This window comes from Amblyomma americanum, chromosome 8 (assembly GCF_052857255.1).
Source record: "Amblyomma americanum isolate KBUSLIRL-KWMA chromosome 8, ASM5285725v1, whole genome shotgun sequence".
In the NCBI taxonomy this organism is placed as follows: domain Eukaryota; kingdom Metazoa; phylum Arthropoda; class Arachnida; order Ixodida; family Ixodidae; genus Amblyomma; species Amblyomma americanum.
The window spans coordinates 114,053,977-114,071,754 of NC_135504.1; the positions used below are offsets into that span (position 1 = coordinate 114,053,977).

General features: G+C 47.4%; 1 protein-coding gene across 1 annotated transcript; it reads left to right on the top strand.

Moving 5' to 3' along the window:
- The first annotated feature begins 1,047 nt into the window (after positions 1 to 1,047).
- Positions 1,048 to 15,572, top strand: LOC144101580 (uncharacterized). Its single transcript, XM_077634732.1, has 4 exons — positions 1,048 to 1,094; positions 9,187 to 9,331; positions 13,422 to 13,505; positions 15,393 to 15,572. The coding sequence occupies exons 1-4, from the start codon at positions 1,048 to 1,050 to the stop codon at positions 15,570 to 15,572; spliced, it is 456 nt and encodes a 151-aa protein (XP_077490858.1).
- The last annotated feature ends 2,206 nt before the right edge of the window (positions 15,573 to 17,778 follow it).

Here is a 17,778-nt window from a genome sequence, read left to right on the forward strand (position 1 = left end):
ACGTCCCGGTGCGTGTTAGGCGTGCGATGTCGATGGTAGGTGATAGGGCTTGAGGCGAGCTACATGAACGACTTCGGACTTCAGTGGAGCGGACTTCGACTTTGGGTGCAGCGGCGTGATTTCATACGTTACGTCGGTCACTGCCCGTAATACACGATAAGGACCTGTGTAGCGCTGCAGAAGTTTTTCACATAACCCCACACGACGGGAAGGGAGCCACAGCAAGACGAGAGATCCGGCAGGGTATCGCACATCACGGTGCAGGCCATCGTAGCGGTGTTTTTGAGCCTCTTGGGAGGCGGAGAGCTTGTGTCGAGCAACCTGGCGGGCGGCGTCTGCTCGGGCGATAGCGTCACGCGCATATGTAGTGACAGGGCCAGCTGTGGGCAGCAGAGTGTCGAAGGGTAGTAAGGGGTCTCGTCCAAAGAGAAGATAGAAGGGCGAGTAACCAGCGGTATCATGGCGCGAAGAGTGGTAGGCGAAGGTGACAAAAGGCAAGCTTATGTCCCAGTCCCGGTGGTCGTCGGATACGTACATGGCGAGCATGTCTGTCAGCGTGCGGTTGAGACGCTCCGTAAGGCCGTTCGTCTGAGGATGATAAGCAGTGGTGAACTTGTGACGAACGGAGCACGAACGAAGGATTTCGTCAACAACTCGGGAAAGGAAGCAGCGGCCACGGTCGGTAAGGAGTTGACGGGGAGCGCCATGGTGTAATATGACGTCGTGCAGAAGGAAGTCAGCGACGTCAGTGGCGCAGCTGGTGGGAATGGCGCGAGTGATCACGTACCGCGTGGCATAATCGGTGGCGACGGCAATCCACTTGTTCCCCGGGGAGGACTCCGGGAAGGGCCCAAGTAAATCTAGCCCAACACGAGAAAACGGGTCGGTCGGGATGGGGATCGGCTGCAGGTGTCCAGACGGCAGGACAGCGGGCTTCTTTCGGCGCTGACAGACGTCGCAAGCGGCGATGTAGCGTTGGACGGAGCGGTACAGACCAGGCCAGAAGAAACGCCGGCGCATGCGGTCGTACTTACGGGAGACACCAAGATGACCAGCCGTAGCTGCGTCATGAAGTTGTTCGAGGATAGTGGACCGTAGGTGGCGGGGAACAACTAGCAAGTGCTCAGCGCCATCAGGCCGCATGTTGCGGCGGTACAGCGTGTTCCCGTCCAGCAAAAACCGGGCCAGAGAAGTGTCGCGGCGGTCGGTGCCGAGGCGGTCGATGAGAGAGGTGAGGGTGGGATCCAAGCGCTGTTCGTCGGCAATGTGGGAGAGGTCGGAGATGGAGAGGACACAGGCATCCGACTCACAGTCTGTAGAAGGAGGATCGACGGGATAGCGGGACAGGCAGTCTGCATCTTGATGGAGGCGACCGGACTTGTGAACCACGGAAAAGGTGTATTCTTGCGATCGCAATGCCCACCGGCCAAGACGGCCAGTAGGGTCCTTGAGAGATGAGAGCCAACACAGGGCGTGGTGGTCGGTTATAACAGTGAATGGGCGGCCGAACAAGTATGTGCGGAATTTTCCAATGGCCCAAACATGAGCCAGGCACTCGCGTTCTGTGATGGAGTAATTCTTCTCGGCGGAAGAAAGAAGACGGCTGGCGTACGCAATCACGCAGTGCTGGCCGCGTTGTCGCTGAGCAAGGATGGCGCCAATTCCGTGACCACTGGCATCGGTGCGAAGTTCAGTCGGGGCAGACGGGTTGAAATGGGCCAATACAGGAGGGTTGGTGAGGACGGCGATAAGGCTGGAGAATGCAGTAGCCTGCTCTGGGCCCCAGGAAAAAGGAACGCCTTTCTGCAACAGATTGGTGAGAGGGCGAGCGACGGCTGCGAAGTTCGGGACGAACCGGCGAAAGTAGGAACAGAGACCGACGAAGCTGCGGACATCACTGGGCGAGCGGGGACAGGGAAAAGCACTGACGGCACGAACTTTATCAGGGTCAGGTTGTATGCCACTCGCATTCACCAAATGGCCGAGGACTTTGATTTCGCGGCGGCCGAAAGTACATTTTTTTGAGTTGAGTTGAAGACCTGCGCGGCGGAAAAGTGCCAAGATGGACGAAAGGCGAAGCAGGTGGGTTTCAAAAGAGGGCGAGAAAACAATTACATCATCTAAGTAACAAAGGCAGGTCGTCCACTTGAAGCCCCGGAGTAACGAGTCCATGATCCGTTCAAATGTGGCAGGGGCGTTACAAAGGCCGAAGGGCATGACCTTAAAATGGTAAAGGCCATCAGGGGTGACGAAAGCTGTTTTCTCGCGGTCTCTTGCGTCAACAGAGATTTGCCAATACCCGCTACGAAGGTCGATGGAAGAAAACCAGTTTTGGTATGGTGCTCGTTTTGAACAGCGCTCAGCACACAGCTTGGTAGAATCGGTCGATTGTTCTCCCCCAGCCTCTTCCACGTTAACCAAACAATCTGGTGGTACGCAGCATGCCGAAACAGCCTGCACAAAATATGTGCTGCAATATTTCTCTTTTCGTTATATTACTTTCTTACCTGTTTGTAGACTCTTTGCCTTTTCCCGCTGGTTCACATCCACGCTGAGCTAAGGCCACTTCCAGCACTGTCTTTAAGGCACACAGTCTTGAACTTTTTTGAGGTCGTTATGCACTGTGTGCCTTTTCGGTTTTTCCTGATTGCTTGCGCCTCATGGCAGTATAAGCAATTCTCTTAATCTTTCATCAGCGCGCAGCACATGCAGCTGCACCTAACTGAACAAAAAACCGATTATATAAGCTTAGTATACTTGAGCAAAGCAAAGATTTTCATTCATGAGCGCTTGGTCATGGCTTACGATCGACAATGGCGTCAGAATTCATACAAATTTGTCCTTGAGTCAGAACGGCAAAGTGGTCGAGCAGCGGTATGCATATATCTGCCACAAGTAATTCTGCTGGTTATCTCGATACACAGCAGCAGCAACTATATCTCGCAGCATACTAGTTTTGATGAGCAGCACTGCGAGCTCCGAAATTTCCGGCTTGCTTAGCTTCTTATCAGGCGGTGGCACCAGTTTTCTGCTTAGTCTGTAGTTCTCAACAATTTCGGAATACGTTTGCGCGCGCTCGCCCAAATTCCGACAGTCCGGCGGTTCCACAGTTACCCGGAAATAAAGATTATGGGAATGCGCTGTCTACACCGGAGTCGACGAAGATATTGATAGCAGAGAAAGCTGGGAAGCCTTGCTGCGCAGCGAAGAACCCGCTCGGCAGAAACAAGCCAATCCGCCTGGCGGCTGACGCCGCGAAGAGACAAAATCTATTGTTAGCCTTTAGTCACGGAGGCTCCGGCCCCCGCCCTCCAGGACTGCGTGCCGGGGGCGGTGTGTGGAGTTCGCTGACCTTTCCGCGAACTCGTTGATCTTGTGTTCGCAAGGAAGGCCGCTCCAGTGGGGTCGGAAGTCCCCAACAAAGGGGCCCGTCCCGTCCCTGCCTCCCCTTCGTGCGGCAGACGTCCTCGTTTACGCCGCGCCGTCACGGGGATGACCCGCCGGGAAAAACGCTAACGATGTACAGCTGTCGACATGTGGATGTTAAGGGGTTGACGAGGTTTCGGGGGCGCACGAGATACGGCTGAGTATTAGCCGAGTGACCGGAAACCCACTATTCCCGTAACGACTGTGTTCGTCTCGCGCGGTGTATTCTGTAAACACTTTAGGGATCGTTTTGTCGCGTGTGCGAAAGAGATAGGAAAGTGGTAACGGCTGGGCCGTGGGTGCCGTGGGAGAGGGTGGTCGCGTTTGTGCTGTTTGTCTATTTGATTCCAACCTCTCCTTTCCCAAATGTTTAATCAGCACTCTTTCCCCAATCTGTGATTAGTTGGAGGAAATCCTTATTTTCCTTTCCCTGACCACTGATTGGCGAGATGGGTCGTTTGTTATCTTATTGGTTGCTGTCCCCGCTAAGGGCGGAGACAGAGGGTTTAAAACCAAGCGCTCTGGGTTGAGCGGGGGCTGAATTCGTCTGATCCACGATTTAGTCATGTAAATAGTTTTCTCCTTGCTTTTGTTTCTTCTCGTTTTTTTACCTATGTTGTAAATAAATAGTTAACCTTCTCCTTTCCTTGAGTAATGTGAATGTTTGCGAGTAGAACCACCGGGTCACCAAGAAACCCCGGTTTCATCATCAAGTAGTTTCCTCTCATCGCCACGAGAAAGGGGATCGCAACTCGGTCAGTAGTAAGGGGTCTCCATTTCCGGTGGAAATAAAAGCTGTCATACACCCATTCATCCAGTCGAGATTTCCAACACGTGAAAATAATAATAATAATAATAATTGGTTTTTTGGGGAAAGGAAATGGCGCAGTATCTGTCTCATATATCTTTGGACACCTGAACCGCGCCGTAAGGGAAGGGATAAAGGAGGGAGTGAAAGAAGAAAGGAAGAATAGGTGCCGTAGTGGAGGGCTCCGGAATAATTTCGACCACCTGGGGATCTTTAACGTGCACTGACATCGCACAGCACACGGGCGCCTTAGCGTTTTTCCTCTATAAAAACGCAGCCGCCGCAATCGGGTTCGAACCCGGGAACTCCGGATCAGTAGTCGAGCGCCCTAACCACTGAGCCACCGCGGCGGGGCACGTGAAAATGCCGCGAATTGACTTTCGCTTCCGGCGCACTTCGCGGCGTCGATCGTTGGTTCCGCCGTTTTCTGAAGCTGCTGATGGCTCGAACATGCATGGTGAAAGTCCAAACTGTTTAACACTGCTTGAATTATCCATAATTTCTAAAACGTAGTCCTTAAAAGCCCGCTGAAGCAACGCGCTACGCAGCAAAGCCGTCGGTGCCGACCAGAGATCCCCGTGGATGACGTCACGATGGTCCCGACCAATCGCGGGCAAGAGCGGCGTTCGCTCGGCGCCCTGAGGCGATGGGGCGCGTTTTCTTCTAAAAACAGCTTTTTGCGTTTATTTCCGCCGTTTTTGAATGAGATATTCCGTTTCTGCGGACTAAAAGCTACAAAGTGACGTAGAGAAGTCATTTTTTTCGAAAAGTGCTTCAGCTTCCCTTTAAAGGCTCGCTCCTGTCTGCAAGGCCATCGTAGGATTAGTATTAGTAGTATCAGTCGGTGTAACCGAAAGGTGGTTTTCATGGGAAAGGGGACTGAGGGTTACGGTAGGAGGTGGAGGGTACGCGTCGAGAGCGGAGTAATGCGAGAGTGTGTTGTGGTTGCCTTGGCAACCACTCGCCCGGTGCTAACTAGTATGTGCCGAAAACCAAAAAGAGTGGTCCCTAACTTCCGATTCATATGTGTCGTTCTCAAATTCCTTACCGCAATATATCGCCAATGGAAATACGTGATCAGGTATCGCTGAATCTCGATATACACAGCGTTAACCGTTCCGTGCGTTTCTATTAATCACAAATATAAAAAAAAACAAATATCACATTTTATTGCTACCGTCCGATCATCGCGCTGAGTGGATGCAAAGAGAAGAGCTGAAGGGAAACAGTAAATATCTATAATGTAAAAATTCATGGAGCTGAATTTTGGCCCAAACCGCAGAGCAAATGATGTAGTGAAGGCGGCTGAAAGAGATGCCCGTCCGGGAAAAAACCGCCACTCATCTTTGCAGCAAATTCACACGAAATTTTATCCATGCACACTAACGCTATCCTTGTGAGGCTGTTTCTCTGATAAATACTGCATCCAAACATAACGCGGCACTGTTTATTTCATGCCCCGCTTCAAACATCGCATTCGCTCCACTAGGCTTTTAATGTCACCCGCATTCACGCTTGTTTGCAACTTTTTGCCCTCTTGGTAACTTTTTCTCTTGTATTTTCTCGGCTGCATGTGTTGCATTTCGTTCCTATCGAATGGACATCTGAGACTGCTGCAGCGGCAGTACATGAACAAGCGATATTGGACCTCATTGTAGGTCACAGCCAACAGAACTTGCTCCGTTTTCACAGTCTGTTGTACAAGTAGCCGTGCTTTGTAGCAGGAGACAAAGCACCACTTATATTCCAGAAAAAACTTCGCGCAGGTCTTCCCCTACGCACTATTTAAATTCATCTGTGTTTGACGGGCGTCTTCAGGGACATCTAAAGCCTGGCGGCAAGGGTGGTGCTGGAGGCTCTGCAAAACCTTCTCTGTGCCTTCTTCGCATCTGTTGTCAATAAGAAGTTTCCTTTTTATTTTACAACCAACCTTACATACATACATACAGGAATTTTATTGGAAGATATGTATGTACAGTACATAGCGTGTGCCCGCAGAAGCGCAAGCGCTTGTGGGCGGGCCACGGCAGTCACAACAGCATGCGGTCAAAACAAAACGCTGAAATTGCACAATTTACAATGCAAAAAGAAGAAGAAAAAAATAGCAATAACACAAAGCCAAAATATTACATACAGTTCAGTCAACAAATTTAACTATTCATAAATGTAACGCAAAGAAAATCTGGAGTTAATAAATCGAACACAAACAAGATAGAAATTATAAAGCAACTCAGTATTTCCTTTCTTTAAAACTTTCAAACCACGCTTGCTGTCCAGATTTCACAGCCGTCAATGAATCACAATCAAACACCTAAATCAAAATAGCGCTAAATCAAAATACAGAGCTTTGGAACAACATCTAAGGTCTTTATCATAATTTTAGAATCTAGAGCAGACCACTGTTTTGCTCCAGTATCGCATGTAGCCTTCTCCTGGATAATTTTGCCGTAAGTACGCGACTACCAGCCCCTCCTGACTTTGTGTCAGTTAATTATAAATACAAATTGTAATAAATAAGTGCTAAATTTTATCCAGGATATTTTTCATTGACTTTCAACAGTGCTTTAAAAAGAGGTCTGCAGAGTTCTGCGGGTGAGTTGTGTTATCTTCGTTCTACTGCTTGTGCGGAAATTTTCACGCACACCACTCCTGTTAGGGCCGAAATTGAGGCCTGCAGTATTTCGAAATAAATAAATAAATAAATAAATAAATAAATAAATAAATAAATAAATAAATAAATAGATAAATAAATGTGCAGTTTTTTAAATATTTCCGGCTCACGAATGCTGAATTGCGAATTTTCGTCTGCTTGAGGAAAACTTGTCTTGTCAGACAAGCCTTCAGGAGAGTTGCAGTGTACAAATAACAGATTGTTTCAAGTTAATCTCCTGTTAATTTGACCGCGACTGGGAAAGTTAGGTGCAGCTGGGTAAAAAAAGTTGCGTTTTGACCCATATCGCGTGGTCCCCGCTCTCCCAAAAGCAGTCAGCCTCATCTTCCACATCCGAAGTATAAACAGAAAGTCGTGCAGATGCTTACTGTTTTGAATATTAAATTTAAATTTCGTTTTTTATCTTTTAAGCACACTAGAAGCTCTGTCCAGTCGTCTACTCGGAACGAATTACGGGCGGCAGAGTGCTTGCAGCAGGAAATACAGCCTAGCGGGCACTGGGCGCGTGCTCGGGGGTGGGCTGGTGTAAAAGAAGTGGCGAACGTGTCGTATTCTGCGTCCAGGGGTGACAACAGCGCCATTATTGCAGTTGAAATCTTTTTCTAGAAAAAATGACTTTGAAAATGTAGTCGTACGACGACTACATTTTCCAAGTCATTTTTCTTCCGAACAGGAACCGACTGGAACGACCTTCCCCATGAAATTGCAGCCATCACCTGTCCATCAACCTTCCTAGAAAAAATTACATCCCACCTGTCATCATGAAAAAGTGTTTTTCTTCCTCATGTTAACCGCACCCCTTATGTCTTTAAGGAAATAAAAATGAAAAAAAAACAGTTGGTACTAAAACGGTGCTATTAGTATGTTTGACGAGGGTCCGCCGCATCGACCAGGAGTCACTGTTTAAGTCAAATATGGTTTAGTCTTCCCTTAAGGCCGTCATGATGCTCGAAGCTTCATATGGTATTGAAGGCTGTAGGTTCTAACTCTCGATAAGCCGGTCACATTAACAATACCCTGTGCTCTAAACAGGGCAACGTTCCCAGCAGAGCAAGCTGGGCCACCTCGAATTTTGCCGCATGCTGTGCGTGCTATTTTACGCATCGGCTCATTTATATTCGCTCGTTCACATAGTGGTATGGGTACACACCAGTGCAGTTGTCGATAGTTTTTTTGTGAAACGACCATCTTTATTTCACGGAGTAATTAAAACAGATGGTATCCTTAAACATACACCACCTCTCATAATGGCTAAGTAAAAATCGGATCAGTGTACCTAAGGACTACAAAACTGCAATCTTAATTATTGCGGACATATGACTTTATGGTGGAGCAGAGGGCGGAGAAAGTCTGCTGGGCGAGTGAGAGAAGAGAGTAGGAAGTTCTTGGAGATGAGAGGGGGGGGGGGGGGGGGGGGTGTTGGGACTCCATCTGGCACAGATCCCGAAATGGGTGTAGTTGGGGTAATGGTAATGATTATGACGATGATTACGAGGGTTCGGAGTGTCTGCATATTTTGCAACATTTCACATTTTTTCTTGAAAGCCATCAGACAGTATAGCTCAGGAACCGGGCCTTGAATGAATTGTGCTTAAGAAAACCTACGTTGTATCGTACGGACACCGCTATACATGCGCCCGCTTGACCTCGTCCATGTGCTGTGCGATGTCAGAGCAGGCTAAAAAAGTCCGAGGGGAAATTCTTATCCCCTGCCCACCACAACGCCTCCTGTGATAGCCCGTGTGCAGCTGTCGCAAAGCTAAACCACCATACCATATCATACCACACCATACGATACGATAGCATACGATACCATACCACACTATACCATACCATACCATAGCATATCTACCATACTAAACCACAACATACAGTACTGCACCATGCAATACCATACCATATCATACCGTACCATAACACACCATACGGTTCAATACCACACCATACCGTACCGTACCATAGCATAATACAAACGTCAATACCATACATAATTTACCTACAATACCTAACCAAACCACACCATACCACACTTTAAAATGCAGTAACATACCATACCATACCATATACCACACCGTACCATACTCTACTGTACCATCACCTTGTTTGGTGTCATGTGTCAGCCAATTCATCTACCTCTAATGGTGAAATGTTTTAGAGGAATTCCCTAAGGTGGAGTAGATTTGTAGTAATGGAGTAATTATTCATGCCAATGAGTAATTAATCCCCTATTACATCTAGCTCAAAGTCTTTTCATCCCATACTGCAATTTTGGTTCACCCAGTGCTCCACAGAACAAGATCTACCAGCCGAGGAACCTGCAGCAGCCCAACCCGACTATGCAGTACCGTCAGGAAATCTTCTCGGCCTTCGTCCTCCTCGGCTTCATCATGTCGGCGTTGGTGGTGTTCGCCCTAATGAGAACCATGGTACGACATGTATTCCTACATCCTGAAATTTTTAAATAAAACACTAGCTTTCGCACAAACAGGGTATCGAAAAGTTAGTCGTGCACTTTACTTAAGAGAACAAGCGGACACAAACTGATGTATTAAATGCCTTCGTAGTTATCTAATTATCTGGATTAAACTATTAAACGCTTTGGCCGCAGGAATTTGCTTTCATGGTTATATGAAAAACTTAGTGGCGATCCTAATCATATGAACTTTTAATTCGATAGATTCTCGTTGTATTCTCGTGTTCGCGATAGTTGCTTGTGAATTTTCAACTACAACCACGTCACAGCGCATGAGAATAAGTTGTTATTGGAGTAAAGCTCCTCGTCGTTTCAAGCAGTTCCTGCTTATGGCGTTTTATTTTCTGCCACCAACGTAGAGAAATGGCTGAAACTGGTAACAGCTCTCCTTACTTTCGGCCAGCGAAATCGAAAAGACGACTCTAGTTAAAAGCTGCGAGTACTGATCACGGTGAACTTTTGCGCTGATCGTCACTTCCTTGCGTGAACTGTGAACGAATGCGATTTGTGCACTTTGTTCATAGGAACAAGCAGGCACAAACAGATGGATGTCTTCGTAAATATCGTATTAGCTGAAACGAATTACTAAACGCTTTGGCAGCTAGAATTTACATGGAAATCTATATGTTCATATCGCAAACATAGTTGCGATCCTAACCTTATACTCTTGGATTCGACGGCATTGTTGTCGTGTTGTCGTGTAATCACGGAGTTTTTTTTTTTTTTTGAAGTCATCGTCACTTTCTTGCGTCTTGAATTCGAAGGAAACAAAGAAACATATATGAGCAAGCAAATAGAATTATATCTGATGCTTTAGCCTAGAGACACGATCGCCTCTAATATTTCGATATAAAAATACAACTTAGATAAAGTACACAAAAAGAATGTCGACTGAAATTAATTAGTTTAAACACTGACATCGCAAACTGCCCTTTGAATATGTGCCCGCCGGGTTATCTAAACTATATTCCAAAGCTCGTTTAGTGTTGTGCTCATTGCTTGTAAGCACAGCGTTCTAAGTGTAATCCTGAACGCTCTCTGCATCCCATAAACCGCTTTTTGCCGTCTACTTGATGTAGCCCTATGACTGCAAAAAAAAAAAATGACCTTCATTGCTCATCTTGGTCGCTACTGTGCCGGCCAGGCAAAGTACGTTGAACGCTGAAACGAAAATCCTCTCAAGTCGTTACTTGGTAATTAAGAATTTTCGCCAGCATGTACTGTCTAGGCTTAGCGGCGCACTTTAGTTCGTTTTGTACTAACTCTACAAGAATGTTGTACACAAGCAGACATTTTACACAATGTGATTTTCCTCAGTGATCAAGCAGTGTTGCGACTAAGCACACTGAGCGGAGCTGGCATAGAAGCAAAACGCCCGATAAAACGAAAGCTTTACATACAGGCTGATGTACGATGAGCTTTGAAAGGAATAAATGCTTTGTAGCTAGCATTATCAGCAAAATCTGGACATCATCATCGGCAAACTACCGCGAAGCTGAGGCTCAATATCGATCCCGACGAAAGGCTGGACTCTGAGCCAATCTTGAGACTTAACATGAAACCGAACATGCCCGAACCATGCCGGCCCCACCGCGGTGGCTCAGTGGTTAGGGCGCTCGACTACTGATCCGGAGTTCCCGGGTTCGAACCCGACCGCGGCGGCTGCGTTGTTATGGAGGAAAAACGCTAAGGCGCCCGTGTGCTGTGCGATGTCAGTGCACGTTAAAGATCCCCAGGTGGTCGAAATTATTCCGGAGCCCTCCACTACGGCACCTATTCTTCCTTTCTTCTTTCACTCCCTCCTTTATCCCTTCCCTTACGGCGCGGTTCAGGTCTCCAACGATATATGAGACAGATACTGCGCCATCTCCTTTCCCCAAAAAAACCAATTATTATTATTATTATTAACCATGCCGAAAGTTCCGTCCTAATGGCATCCGGGCGAAAAAAGTTTAAGCACCGAGAGACATTCGGAACTCTGCTGGAGCCAACAGGGCAGCTCCATTTCCCGATGACTTAGATTACTCGGCCGTTGCCACTCACTTTTTGGCTATGGAGGTCTCCAGCGCTCCAGGTTATGGACGTCTCTAAGTGACAGTATTGGTGCTACGCTGGCTCTGCAATGAAATAGAGAGGCTGACCTATGCTGCTTACAACAGGTTTATGTAGCCGCACGCACAAGGGTGAGAAGGCAGTCTAGGTGGCCTAACATGTCTCAAAGTTGGAAGAGGCGTAGTCGAGCGTCACTAGGCGCAAAAAAGAAACAAGCAGCGATGAATACTGAGAGCGCATTTTCCCTCGAAAATAAAGGGTTAAAAGCGACGGTTATTCACGCTGCGCACGCATCCTGGAAGGCCACTTGTGCTGCCCACGTCGAAGAACGCGAGCATGAGAAAGCAGTGGCTTGAACGGGAGCCAATGACATGGCCAACGCACAGATGGGCCTGCCACCATTTCTGAGGCGCCTTGGAACGCGCTGTGTGTTTCCAAGATTTTTCAGCCACGCATTTAGTGCTTACGCCTATACTCTCGACCATCAAGTAGACTGTAAAGTTTGGTTATGCACTTTCCGGCAATTTCTGCGGACTGGGAAAGACACGTTCCCTTCAATGTCAGCATGAAGCAACGTCGAGATCTACTGCACTTGAATCTTGTGTAAATCAACGGAACAGCATCTTCTTCAAGAAGCCATCCGTCATGCCAGTCTCTTGCGGACATTGCTGCTCAAGAGCCTGTACTGTACTGCGTAAAGTCAGTTCACTGAATAGGGTAAAATTTTTATAGCTTGTGCGCTTTACAAAAAATTCAAGAATAACCATGAGCAAACGCATTTTTTCACGTCTTACTTTTCTCGTTTCATTAGGAATCGCAGAATTGAGATCTCCGCGTAATGTGCGTATTATATAGCGCGCAGGTTGCAAATTGACGGCTCACAGCCACGCTTTAAGCGTCTCGCCGTGTTCTTACTTTGTTTCCGAGAAAGGCTTCCTAAGACGTTTACCACACAAGTGACGCGGGACCGAATCTAAAGCTGCGCACTGAGCGTGACAGAGAGACAAAAAGTATACGTGGCGTCTCCATGCCTAGCAATTGCGAAAAAATTGAAAATTCAAAAATTGTAAGGTACTTTTACGGTAATATTAAAAGTAATGGTACATCCTTCTTATGTGTTGCAAGATATTTTTTTTTAAGTGCTTCCATCGGTCCCATCAAACAGTTGAGACTCCTACTGAAAACGAATGGGGAACGCCTTTGACGTTAGTAATAACATTAATAGAAAAAACTGCCAGTGCCCTAACTTGGCTGACCCTGGAACTCAGAAGCAAGCACACTTGCTATGCGTCTGAGGCTCGTTCATGGCAGCTCCACTACACGCTCGCGACAGCCGTTATACATATAGCCACAAGAGCACGTGGCTGTGACGTGTACCACAGGGTCTTACGACACCACCCATCGGATGTCATCATGTGGCTTCACATCACCCCATCAGATGTTCTTAAGATCAAAGGTAAACCTAAATGCCACCCAATGTCAAAGGTCAATGATCAGACGTCTACTCAATGTCAAAGGTCAACTAAAAATCATGTGTCAAGGTCAGGGGTAAGGGGTGTGACACCATAACTGTATCACAAATGTTCATACAGGGCTAACGTGGTTTGGCTGAAGGTCATTCAGAGTCATTCTCCGGCCTACGCGACGTGTGCTTTGCCTAGCGTAGTGAAGCTGTCCGTTTCATACAAAACATTCGAGACTGCCACCGGGTGATCTGCAGATATATTCATTGTTATAATGAAATCTTACATTGCTGGGTATGTCTGCAGTACTCTGTATTAAAACACTGAAGGGGGGTCTCGAATTGGCAGGGACAGGTAAGCCGTAATAAGTATCAATATTCCACACCCGGAACTTCCCGTGATGCTTCTGTAAAAAAATTCCTTATGATCATGTTTCCAGAGAATAAGTGCGCTTTATGAGTGTCTCACGGCTTGTACATTCTGTAGCCTTTGTTGGGAAGCTGTTTGACCTGTCGTTTCCCTCCCCAGCCAAGTGGAGAGGACGTGAAGGGCAGTGCCCAGAAAGAAGAAGTCGGTCTTCCTGAGACACCAGCACCCGACACTGTTGCAACGGTAAGCCACCTTATACTAAAGAAGTGTGTGCTGGATACAGACACCAGAAGGCCAGTTTATAACTATATAAAAGAGTTACAGCAAGCAACCAATCAGTTGCCAGATCTCGGTTTTAGGCATGTGATTACAGACACTAACGCTGCTAATAAAGGCTGTACAGCCAAATAATTTTATTTGCTTGAGTTAGGTGTTAGAGAATTTAACGTCCAAAAGTGACTCCAAACTTTTTGATAATCGGCAATCAATAAATTTATAAATTTGCATCATTTGGGAAATGTGGGGACCTCTATTTCAGTGTAAGTGCCTTGTTTATTAATCACTTTCATTCAAAATGTCCTCATGTGATGTGAGTTTCACTGCAGAACACTGACGACAGGACGCCGCTGCTTTTTCCATACTGAAGGGGGACATTGACGCAATTGGTAGAAAAATTTTGGCTATTTACATTTTGTTTCCGTCTGAGTGCCTAGCGAAGTGCATTATGTTTGTCGATTCCTGCATTATCAGGGCTCATTTTTTTCATAACGGCATATTACTAAAACAAGGGACATCTTGAGTAGTATGAGCATTATTCATTACCATACGGTCATCATCTTTAGTGTGGCCAAGTACATTGTTTACAAACAAACACCTGTTTACATTTTCTTTCCGTCTGAGTGCCTAGGGAAGTGCATTCGGTCTGTCGATGCCTGCATTAGCAGGGTGCATTTTTTTCAAAACGGCATATTACTGAAACAAAGAAAATCTTGGGTAGTACGAGCATTTTTAATTACCCTACGGTTCTCATCTTTAGTGAGGCCAAGTACGAAACAGAACAGAGGACTGTCTTTATTGATAATCAGTTAGCTGGATATTTAAGCACGCTGAAAAAATCTACGTGTTCAGCGGAGCCTAAGTGGCTTTAACATAGTTTGATGCACAGCAGCAAAAAAAATTGGCGGTGGCTTAACTTAGCTAACCCTGGAATTCAGCGAAAACCTTCTGCAAACATGGTTACTCATCACGTGGCTTCACATCACCCCATCTGATGTTCTTAAGGTCAAACGCCAACCCAAACGTCACCCAATGCCGATATTTAAATGTCAACTAAAGATCATGTGTGAAGGTCAAGGGTTCGACAGTTCAACTGTACCGCATATGGTCATATCTGGCTATCCTTGGTTGGGCGAAAAGTCATTCAAGGTCGTTGGGCTGCCTACCGAAAGACTGATTTACCTAGTGTAGTTAAGCTTTTCGCTTCAAAAACTACCATGCATTGCCTCTGTGAAGTCAACGGGAGATTTCAAATGCCCAGTCAGAAAGCCAATTTATTCAGCACAAATAATTTGACATCAAACTGAATTCAACAAAGTAATGTTGTTTAGTTTAGCCAATATTTTGAAGAGCATTTCGGTACTGCTCCCAGGCCAGAATGCATCGTTTCTTCATAGTTGCCTCAATTTGCGCGCACTAAGCAACTCTTGTTGCAGTTCGGAAATTGCGCGGCTTCCAGACTTTCGCAGCGGGACGCGCTCTCGTGAAATCTGCGGCGTGCATTCGGCTTCTCTTGGGCTTAGTTTCAGCTTCACGCATCAAGCAATCCCATTAAGCACAGCTAAGAAGAAGTGACAGCTCAATTCAAAGATGAATTGAACTGCAACCTGCCAGTGTGATTAGTTTTTTTCACAATCCGGTGAGTAGCTTATGAAGACCCCACAAGGACACGTGACCTGTGTTGCCCACCTAGGTTGCTGCTCCCGGGGCGGCCGCCGTGTCCGCCCTACGCCATCCTATTTATCGCTCACAAAGCCGACGCCGAATCGTCTGCGTAACAGGGCCTTTAATGCTGTCGCGTTAAAAGTACACCGTTAAAGTACCATTTCAAATTCAGACTTTTATTGCTCGTAGACGTCAACCGGAAAGACTCCAAAAGCCCGGGCAGCCACTGGACGTTCCCCGACGGCCAGAAAACCAACTGACATGGACACCACGGAAGAGCTGCCTGTGACAACGGAGGAAGAGATGAAGGTGCCAACAAGGCAGATGCGCAAGTCTTCCAAGGGCAGCCCTGCACGGCGGGGAGATTGATGGAGAAATCCCCGTAGCTATGTTTTCTGTTTAAATACAAGAGCTTACTTTGTTAACAAAGAAAAAGCCTGAAATGTTATGTAATCTTGTGTAAAAAAATATGTAGTACATACCTAAATTAATTCTGAGGGCGACTTGGCTGACAGCAAAACTTGAAAACAGTGCAAATAGACGCAGACGATAAAGAGGCAGCGCCCGAATTCACACAAATGCTTTTTCTTCTCCTGTAATTACTCTATTTTTATTTGAGTTTCTATTAGCCGTGAAAGGCAAATAAAGAAGGACAAAGCATTTCACATTGATCTTAGAGCAGCCCTATTATTCTCAAGCAGCTGCCGTCATAGCCTCTCTATGTACTAGATCTTTTACGCTGACTGTACTTTGAAGTCGCTGATGCGTTCGCTTTATGTTGATTAAAATCCGCTCCGGTACCCGAAAGAATCATCGTTTATCTTTAATTCCCATTACTTGTAGAACACATGTCTATTATTCCTTTTTGATTTCGGGCAGGATAGCACCAACTCGTGTTTGCTTCCTGGCCCTCTCTGTTCAATTCATATCCCTCAAATTTGCACTAGCCCTTTTCCTTTTGAAACCGCATTTCTGCCGTCCGTTTGGTTGACTCCAATTGGACCGCAGCTGCAACGGAGCTGCAGGACAGATGAGCTGCAAGAGCACCTGGCAGCTCTTTCGCGCTCTCCTCGACTGGCCCAACACGCGAGTTGAAACACGACGCAACCTAAAGCGGGCTCTACACAGCTACTCGGGCACCAATGCACAGCTATCTGAGGCTGTACTACATTGCGCTGTACCTCCGCCTGAATGCAGCTAACATAATGCAGTTGGGCAGCATTATACGCAAAGTCCTGAAACGAGCTCTGGATCTCTCCTCTGGAACTGCCACCTCCACGGTCCGCCTCACGGTTGTCCTGCGGTTGCTCAACGCCTGCTCGAAGCTGCGACAGGCTCATCTCATGAGTCAATACACGAGATTGCAGCAGACGGGGCAGAGACGCCGTACACTCAGTTGCCTCAAAATAAGCATGCTCTGTGTCCAGGAGGAACCACTCCGTATCCCTGAGCTGTGGCGTCACGAGAATCGAACCCGTGCCATACAACACGACTCCACACATACACGAAGGCCGGAGAACAGCGCGTGCTCGGGCGCTGGAGGCACAACATGGTTCAAAACCCGGCGTGTTCTCCGTTGACGTCGCAGGTCTGACTCCATCAAGGCCACTACACGGCAGCCGTAGTCCACCAGAACTTGCGAACTAATGGGCTCTCCTTCCGCGCCGAAAACGCACACCGGGCTGAAGAAGTCGCTATCGCCCTCGCGGTCATAGACCCTCAATGCAAGGTTATCTCAGACTCGCGTTTCGTTTGCGAGAGCTATATATGTCAAGGGTGAGGTATGGCCTCTGGCATATGGCATACTGTACAACCCCGTTAAAGACTCCAAAGCCACGCATCAACGCATCGGGTGGGTGCCGGCTAACCAGCGACTCCGTGGTAACGAAGCTGTGAATGCGGATGCCAGAGCACTTATCCTCTGGGCACCTACTTCCGCGTCCTCCCCAACCAAGGAGCCTGGCCGACCACTTCTGCGGTTTCGAAAATCGTCGACTACTATAAAGAAAGCATCGCGAGTTCCCTCCTCTGGCAAAGGGGCTGTCGAAGGCGGACGAACGCATTCTGCGATAGCTAAACACATGGCGGGACATCAGTAGGTGTTCCTCTGTAGCTGTCGAAGAATGCGTTCGTCACAGACGAACACCTACTGGTGTCCCGCCATGGCTGCTTGCTATGATTTTAAACTGAATCCTTTGTGCCCACACTGTGACGAGCTCTCCTCTCTCCCACTTGATGTGGGCCTGTCAACACAGTCCCTACATCCGTCCTCACCCCACCCCCACTAAAGAGGCTTGGGAGATCTTACTCCTCGAGGGCTCGAGTGTGACAGCACAAGCTGTCCTCGCACGTCGAGCTCGCGAGGCGGAGCGGACATGCGGCACCCTGGACAAGGGAGGCGCACAAAGGTGATGTCTGCATTAAAGAACTGCACCGGCTGGCCTTCTCTATTTCCTTTATAAAGGTTTCCTCTGTCTCTTCCATCCGTAACCTTTAAGATAACATTTTATTTATGGCAACGTTAGAGCCGTAGAGATACTTTCCCACTAAGCCGGCAAGGGCGAACTCGTGCACG